The sequence below is a fragment of the Ricinus communis genome, chromosome 9 (assembly GCF_019578655.1).
Source record: "Ricinus communis isolate WT05 ecotype wild-type chromosome 9, ASM1957865v1, whole genome shotgun sequence".
Classification (NCBI taxonomy): Eukaryota; Viridiplantae; Streptophyta; class Magnoliopsida; order Malpighiales; family Euphorbiaceae; genus Ricinus; species Ricinus communis.
The window spans coordinates 26,216,531-26,226,120 of record NC_063264.1 but is presented as its reverse complement, the minus strand read 5'-3'; the positions used below and the strand labels follow the sequence as shown (position 1 = coordinate 26,226,120).

The 9,590-nt window shown below is 31.2% G+C and overlaps 1 protein-coding gene across 1 annotated transcript; it reads left to right on the top strand.

Moving 5' to 3' along the window:
• The first annotated feature begins 4,192 nt into the window (after nucleotides 1-4,192).
• On the top strand, nucleotides 4,193-8,180 carry LOC8288272 (protein DOG1-like 4). Its single transcript, XM_002524490.4, has 2 exons — nucleotides 4,193-4,745; nucleotides 7,687-8,180. The coding sequence occupies exons 1-2, from the start codon at nucleotides 4,363-4,365 to the stop codon at nucleotides 7,991-7,993; spliced, it is 690 nt and encodes a 229-aa protein (XP_002524536.3). The 5' UTR covers nucleotides 4,193-4,362; the 3' UTR covers nucleotides 7,994-8,180.
• Nucleotides 8,181-9,590: the final 1,410 nt, after the last annotated feature.

The following is a 9,590-nucleotide window of genomic DNA, read 5'->3' as shown; positions in this document are numbered from 1 at the left end:
GTCGCCCAATTTTGTGAGTTAAAGTCATTTAATCATTGCATTTTTGCTAAGTCTGATTTTAATATGCTATTTTAGAATTTATGCTTGATATGATTGTTAGTATCACAATATAAATGATTTCACTTGATTATTAATTATTGAAATAATATAAATGTTATTATTAGTAAAGTTATAATAATACTAACGTTATTATTTTTTCCTCGCGAATTGTACGTTGCTTTACCCTAATCTTTAATCTTTATTTCGATATGTGTTGGATGATTTCATTAGACAATGATATTTATTATATGTGATGATTTCGATTTGGGGATGTGGCTTTCGTAGAACATGCCACCTGATGGGTTACATCAGGACCGCGTGCGCACCGGTAATGATTATGGACGGGTAATCAGATTTTTATGAGTTCGCCCTGGTCGAGCATGGCTCTCCGGGCTGATTTGAGTAAATTGCAGTAATAAGATTATTATGAGTTTTGCCCTGGTCGAGCATGGCTCTCTGGGCTGATTTGAGTGAGATGCCGGAGTAAAGGTCCCTGGTCGAGTATTGCTCACTAGGCGCCGACTTATTTGAATATTAAGTGACCGGACTGGAGTTAAGGATCCTGGTCGAGCTTCGCTCTCTGGGCGCTAGTCCTATTGGAATGAGATGCCGAAGTAAAGGTCCCTAGTCGAGCATTGCTCTCTAGGCGCCGGCTTATTTGGATACTTAAGTGACTAGACTAGAGGTAAGGTCCCTGGTCGAGCATTGCTCTCTGGGCGCCAGTCTTATTGGATCAAGAGAGCCAAAAGGCTACTAGAACTTGGGGATTAGAGTTCTACTGAGCCACTCGTCCCGTAAAAGTAAAAATATATTATTTATTCATTTATTTATTTATTATGGTATGATTATAATATGAGTTGTATTTACGTGCATGGTTGATATACTGATTCGAATGATTAATATTTTCTGTGAAGACTGCAATAGTCTCTAGATTATTTGATTTTAACTCACTCTCGAGACTGACAGTCTCAATTTTTTTTTTTTTCAGATGCGTGACTGTTAGTCTTCCCGCGACTCTTATTCAGTAACCCGACTCTTTCATCATCGGGTGATGTATTTGATTTAGTATGTAAATTGGTAAATCTTAGATTCTTCGCAATAGTAATAGTAGATGTATCAGTTGTAAATTTTCTGAGTTTCGGGTCTCGCCTAATTCTTCTGGTAGACCGATTCAATTGTGTAAGATTTAATGTTAAGATAATTTGTGGCTTTAATAATAATAAAAGTTGAGATGAGATTTGTCTGAGTTGTGAGTGTCAGTCTTACTTAGACCTGCTCATGGGCCGGGCTCGGGCCGGGCTTGACTTTATTTTGAACAAGCCCAAGCCCGCCCAAGCCCGAGAATTTTTTAATATCTCTCAGCCCAAGCCCGAGCCCGAATTTTTTTTAAAAAGCCCGGCCCGGCCCGATTAATTGTTAAACCTGTAAATACGGATCGGGACTGGGTGAGTTCGGGTCGGGCTTGAGTTTAGTTTTATTTAAATATATTATTAATAACAATAAAATTATAGATAAAAATAATAGGTAGTCAAGTGGTATGTAGTACTTAATTATAAGTTGAAGGTCACAAGTTCAAATGCTAGGTATGACATTTTTTTTCCTAATTAAACTAAACATCGGGCCGGGCCGGGCCGGGCTTGGATTTTTATACAAAAGCCCAAGCCCGGCCCGAAGACTACAGGCTTTTTTCGGGTTCGGGCCGGACCGGGCTTGTATACAAAATTTGTTGTCCAAGCCCGGCCCGAGGAGTGTGGGCCTGGGCGGGCCGGGCGGGTACTCAGGCCCATGAACAGGTCTAGGCTTACTACGGGATTCGGTGGCCTTAAGCCTACCCATTCCCTAGTGCTGGTCACGGGCCCACGGATGGGGTCGTGACAGTGTGATTATCTAATCCATCTTGTTTCTTGTGTGATTCATCATTTGATTGTCTGATTCTCTTTAACTATCTAATTCGATTTGATCCACCATCTGATTGTCTAATTTTTCCGTATGATTGCCCGGTTCTATTTTATTCACCGTCTGACTGTTTGATTTCTTTGTTTGATTGTCTGATTTTATTTGATTCACCCCTTGATTGTTTGATTTTTCTATATGATTGAGGTTTGCTTGCGTTTGCTTTCAAGTCTTACTTTACTTATATGAATGTTTTGTTTATGTTTCTTTTTCTTAGAGTTACTTTGTTTTTTCTTTTATGCATTTATTTTTCTAGACAAATATGCATGTATGAATGTAAGTTGCTTTCAATGATATTGTGAAATGCTTCATGATTCTTTTGGAAGAGATAGAAAAATTGGACTCTTATAGATATTAGGATCAATTTCTTAATATCTGGTGGAGCTTAGCAAGACTTCTAATTTTCAATTTACTAAATTCTAAGTTGTGTCTTCTTTTTGAAGAATTTATGTGTTCTTTAGGATAATAATATAGGCTTTTCTAAGTCCTTATATAAAGCTGTTTGGTTTGGATTTGGGTTCATAAAAAGGTTATTAAGGTTTAGTTAGTGAAAAATTACTTTACAATTAAATGAATTTCTCCTATCAGTAAGAGATTGTAATAATTAAGGATAATAATGGATTTTTACTTATTTTAAATAAGGACAAAATTAAAGAAAAAGTTCATTTAGCTGTCATCTTTCCTTTCTCCATTTTTACACTTCAATTTGGTACGTAAGAAAGAAGAGACGTTGAGCTATACGGAAGGGTAAGGTATACCCCTCCTCACCTTTCTATTTAACTTGTATATTATTTTTTCAAATAAGAGTCGAATCCTCCCTTCTTTACTTTCTTTTCTCCCTCCTTACCTCCAATCCAAACAGGCTCTTAGGAAATGATTTTTTTCTTTCTATAAAATTAAGTTTAAATGCCTAACAGAGGCATCTCACAATAAAGACGGTAATTCAATGTCATTATCCAAGGAGAAAGAGGAGCGAATATTCTTAAAGACAATTCAGACTGCATCTATAGCAGATATGTATTTAGGACATGCAAGAATAAACATCTTCATATCACTTTGATGCCTCAACCTCCATAGCTGTTAATGGTAGGATTGACGAGCATCGCTTTTGAGTTATTGCAGACACTATCTTGCAATTGGCACAACAATTACAAAAGAGAGATGAGTGAATTCATTTGCTGGAGACCATTGTGTGCCGGTTGGTGTAGGAGATGACCCAAAGCACTTAGTAGTATTGTCCCCGCGCCCATACCGATAACTCACAACAAGATCCATCTTCTAGCGAGTCATGAGTTTATTATCACTTTTTTTAAAAATATTTTTTAGCATTCAATAGCTGTACATCCGCTTTATGATTTGGGATTTGTTCATTTATTATTTTTAGAGTGTTCGCACTAGTTAATAATTTTTATAGATTATAAAGTTCTTAATTTAAATTATATTCTTCTTTTATTATGCTATATTATTTTATAATTTATAATTTTATTTTTTATTAACATAATTGTAATATATATAACTTAAACGATATATGATTTTAATAAGATTAAATATATTAAAAACATCCTATAAAATTCATATAAAAAGATTACAATATAAAATTCGCTATCATATGCTAAGCAGCCTCTAATATGTTAACTAAATAGAGACCATTTGGTGACTATAAATAATTAATAGCTAAAATTAGATATCACAATTTTAGCGACCAGTTCTGAGTCATCATTAAACTACCCTTAGTGATCGCATGTAAATAGTCTCTAAATTAGCTGCCACTCAAACGCGATCACTAAATGCTCTCAAGATGGTGGTGTTCTATGAAATAATAACCGACCACTTTAAAAACCACATCCTGTGGTCGATATTTTAGAAACCATACGAGTTTATGATCATTATTTTTATTAGGAATTATAAGATGTGGTATCTAAATATTTGCTCTATGTGGTCACCGATCACTTATAAAATGTTAAAAAAAAAAATTAAAAACTGGTCAAATAAATAAAATAACAATTTATAATCTAAATTTCTATTACTTTTATATGTTTATTCCATTTAACTTTATGTACACCGATCCAAATAATTATTTTTACTTTTTATGTTTTCGTTTATGATCTCGAACTAAGCGGTGCAGTCATTAGCTGGCAGTTACATTATTTTCCGGACAATAAAACAACAAAGGGATGATTCAAAAAGAAGATAAAAGCTTGAGCCATTTTAAAACGAATTAGAGGCCAATCAGAAGAATCATCTTGCTCCAAGTGTAGACTGTACGACCCTCCCACTCGTCTTTCTTATGCATCCATTCAAAGCAGAAAACAAACAAAACCAAAACAAAGTCACAAGAAGTCATCATTCCAGACTTCCCCACCGCCCAAAATGACCAGCTTCTGCCGCTTCTACGAGACCTGGTTTGACCAGCTCCACCGCCTGTTTCATCAACTAAGCAAGGCCCCTAAGCCACCTACCAGTGAATATGATGCTAGCCATCTGAGTAATCTAGTCGACAAGCTCATGGATCATTATGCAGAGTACTATAGAGTGAAGTCAGAGGCTGTAGAGCGTGACGTTCTGGCTGTCTTCACTGCCCACTGGGCCTCCTCTCTTGAACGCTCGCTCCATTGGATTGCTGGGTGGCGACCCACCACCTTGTTTCATCTTGTGTATACAGAGTCCAGTATACTGTTTGAGCCTCGTATAGTTGATATTCTAAGGGGGATCAGTACTGGAGATCTTGGTGATATCTCACCCTCTCAATTCAGGCAAGTTTTTTTACCAATAATTTCTTGATTTAATTTTTTCATGTTGACATTGGATTTGCATCTTAATTATCTTTTTGCTTTTCAAAGGAAAAACAAGAGAGTGATTACCTAAGAATTCTAAATTAATGAAACTACTCGAGTGCTGAAAATTATCTGTTATCGGGTGTTATAGAAATCTGTTATCTAATTGCCACAATAAGTTAAATATTTACTAAGGACTATGCATCAGATTTCTTTATATTTTATATAAGTATACATGAAATAATAATAATAATAATTATTATTATTATTATTGACAAAAATAGAAGGTAAAATATAAAAAAATGCCTTGTAATTTAGTACTTGGGCTATAGTTTTTTCGTAATAAAAAAGTATTCTATGATTTAGTTTTTATATTCTTCCTACTTTACAAATTATTTAATATTAGTATAATACTTATTTTTTATTACAAATCACTTATTAAATGATTTAGTATATAACTAACTAACTAACTAAATTCATGTTAAATAAAATTAATATATATATAATTTAATTTTATTAGAAATAAAAATAATAATTTTAAAAATAAAATTATAATATTTTTGAAATATCATGATGTTGATTTTATAGTAAATCACCTATAAAATAATTTTATTATTGAAAATAAATATTATATTAAATTATAAAAATTTAAAAAGATATTAATTTATAAGGTAGTAAAAATATAAAAAAACTAAATTACATGATATTTCTTTATCACGAAAAAAATTACAGTTTAATATGTGTAAAAGCGCTTAACCATAAAATATGTTTATGTATTTTTTTGAAAATAGAAAATGTGACAAGTGGAGGCATATAATTTCTCTAAAGATTTATATATAACTTATAAGTTACACTAATAATTAGGCAGCAAACGAGCCGAGTCGCTTGCAAGCTACTCAAAGCTGGGTTCGATAAAAACTTGTTTGAATTCGTTCGTTAGGATAAATGAATCAAGTTCGAACTTTATTTGTGAACTCGTTTATTAAATGAGCCGAGCTTGAGCTTAGTAGTGTCTGGTTCATTTAAGTTTGCGAGCTGACTCGTTTAAAGAGTTTGCGATTGGCTCGTTTAAGGAGCTCGCGAGCTAGCTCGTTTAAGGAGCTCACGAGCTAGCTCGTGCGTTAATTCGTTTAAAAGCTCATAAATTAACTTAATAAATAAATAAATAATTAAAAAAATATTCTAATTAAAAAATAAATAAATAGATCTTAAGAATTCAACTTTTATTATATTAAAGTATATATATATATACAACAAATTAAATTTTAATTATAAATTCTCTAATTGAATAATTTTAGTGTTATTTAAGGAAGTTTTAATTTAATAACATTGTTAATTAAGTTGATATTTGATTATGTACATTTAATTATTATTAATGTCTTATGAGTTTAATTATTTTTTATCATAAATTTAAATAGAATAATAAAATAAAACTATATGAAAACAATATAATTTTGTGTATAATATAGTTAACTTAAATCAACATAGACTACGTTATTTTACTATAAAATTATATAATTTAGTGTTGAATAAATAAATGTAGATTATGTAAATGCTTAAAAACATAAGTTGTTTTTATTATAAAACTATGTAGTTTAAACGATGAATAAATAAACATAAATTATATAAATGCTTAAAAATATTTAAAAATTATAGCTTATACATGTATAAATTAACAAAGTATGAATAAATATTTTTGTAATGTGCTTAATTGAAGCTTGTAGATAAAGTAAGAACTATTATAAGTTAACATAAAATGTATTATAAGCTAATTGATAAAGGAAAATTACTAGAATAAAAACTATTATAAATTAACACGAGTAATATTGCAAAATATGAAGCTTGTAAAGCTCGTCTCGACTTGTTTGTATCCCTAACCCATAACGAATTATAAATAAAATTAGAATGAGCTTGAGATAAAATTTTATAGAATTTGTTGAACTCTTTATTTTTATCAAGAACTTGATTTAATTATTTTAGTTTTTCAGAACCTTGATTTAATTATTTTAGTTTCTCAAGAACTTGAATTAATTATTTAGTTTCTCAAGAACTTTGATTTAATTATTTTAGTTTATGAATTTATATGCATATTTTATTTTTGTATATAATTTATTTATAATTTTAAAGTTTACAGCTAAATATTTAGTAAAATTGAACTTGCTTAATGAGCTTGAAATCGAGCCAAGTCCGAGCTTAGCTCGTTTATATAAATTTCAAGCTAATAACACAAGCAAAACTCGTATGCATTAAAATTACGAGCCAAGCTCGAGTTCTAAAACATAAAAGAATATCGAGTTTGAGTCAATTAAATCTTTGCAAGCCGAGCCTGAATATTGAAAAGCTCGGACTCGTACTAATATTTTATTAATTATTTTTTAAAATTTAAAATATAAAGATAATAAATAAGTATTTTAAATATATATATATATATATATATATATATAGAGAGAGAGAGAGAGAGAGAGAGAGAGAGAGGGAGAAATTATCCAAGCTTGTAACTTACTACATTTTAAAAAATAGCTATTTACTGTAAATTAAGAAAAATATAATATATAAAAATAAAGAATATATATAAAGAGAGATTATTATTAAAAATAAAATGACTAAAAATTAAAAAATATTTATATAATTAAAGAAAGAAAAACTCATCTATAGCAAAATAATTTTAAAAGAAATAAAATTCTAAAAATAAAAACCCAATTAAATGGAAATCTTTTCTGAATGTTTCTTAAAGTTTTTAAACATAAATTTAAAAATAATAAAAAATATTTTTTGAAGTTTTTAAAATGCATCTGATGTATAGACGTAATTCATTTTAGAATTCAAATGTAACCCAAATTATCATTATTATTATTATTATTATTATTATTATTATTATTATTATTACTGTTATTTGTAATTTGGTTGGTGGTTGAAATAGAAGGGTGAGTGAGTTGCAGTGCGAGACAGTGAGAGAAGAGAATGCGATAACAGACGAACTATCAGAATGGCAGGAAGGTGCAAGCGACTTAGTGGGGTCCTCCTCGTGCATAAATCTCGATGAAAAGATCAGACGGCTGTCGAGCATTGTTCATAAGGCCGATGATCTACGTCTGAAGACATTAAGAATGGTGGTGGAGTTATTGACTCCCCAACAAGCTGCCGATTTTTTGATTGCTACTGCTGAGTTACAGTATGGGATCCACTGCTGGGGACGGAATCAGGACCTTCAACGTGGCAGTATGTGATTCGTTATGAGGTGGCCCCTATATGGCAAATGTCCTGTGCTGCCCTTACATTTTCAATAATTAATGAGGATATTGGCAATCTACTTTTGGTTATTTTCAGTGTGTTCTGTCAACTCTGTTTTTTTCTTGAATTTGAAATAATGTTTCTCTTGAAATTATATGGTATGGATCTGTTTTCATGCATTAATATTATGGATGAAGTTGGATTAAAATTGTATGAATTTGAAGTATTGTTTCTTACACAAGATTCAATTCAAATTAATAGAGTTATTATCACCAAGGATGGTAGCAAGGAGTGCTTTCCATCACGCCGTAAAAGCCGGGATTTGGGTCTTTAAGGTAACAGTATGTTGAGAATTTTTGCCTCTAATAAGACTATTCATATCACGTGTTAGTTGGGTTTCTTCCGCTTGATGTCAAGGTTGGTGTTGCGGTGACAGGTTTGAGTTGCATCTCAAGCTAAGTTATGGCTGTTCGAATATTTCACAATAGAAGGAAGATTGCTACCCCTGATTGCTCCCTCTCTCCATTTTTTCTGCTAACAAAAAATTAATAAAGTTACTGCATTATGGCCTTTCACTTCAAATTATAGTGTATTCTGATTCTTAAAATACAATTTATTGTAGTTTAGTTTAAGGATAACACATACTACAAAAAATTTGACCTATAGTGACAAATTTAGGAGACAAATTTTGATTTGTTGTCTCTTTAATAAATTAAGATGTATTTATGTTTTTATAATTTAAATGTATGGAGACAAAACTATTTTCATGTCTCTATATATCGTACAACAGACAAATTAAGGAAGCAGTCTTCATATTGTTGTCATTTTAATAACTTAAAATCAAATTTATAGTGATGCTTTATACTAATGTCGAGTAAAATGCCTCGCTGGTACTAAACTTTTGCCTCTTGTTTCCATTTGGTACAAAACCTTTAATTTGTTTCTTTTTGGTACTTCTCTTATTATTTTTGTTACTTCCGTCAGTACTAATAAGGATTCCAATAGTTAATTGATGATGGTGGCTACTGGATTTATAAAAACCACTCCCCACTTGATACATTTTTTGTTGACTCCTTTATTTAATCCTAGTCAGCAAATAAATAACCCTAAAATATTTAATACTTACCTTTACCTAAAACATTTAAAACTTACCTCCTTTAGCTAAATAATTTGTCTCGATTGAACCTTTTACCCTTAGCTGAAAGAGTAACGGCTTTCCTTTAGCTTAGACGAAAAACGCTTTACTTCCACTTTCATTGTCAAAACTCTCTGAGCTTCCTCTTCCTAGTTTCTTTACACAATTGTAGCTGCACATTTCAAGATTGGGTAGCAATGTCACTTGACTGGCGAGCAAGAGAGAAACACGAAGACCCACCAGAATACTGTAAGTAAATGCACCTCAAGTTCTTTTGCGATAATTCAAAGAATTGAAGTTTTTTTCGTGTTAAATTTGCATCTTTGTATGCGTATTGCATGCTACATTACTTTGGAAGTTATTTGACCATGAAAATACTAAATATGCATGTTGGGTTAGGGTTTTCTCATTACTTGCTATTGTGAAAAAATCCATTTTATCGATTGAATGTTGATGAT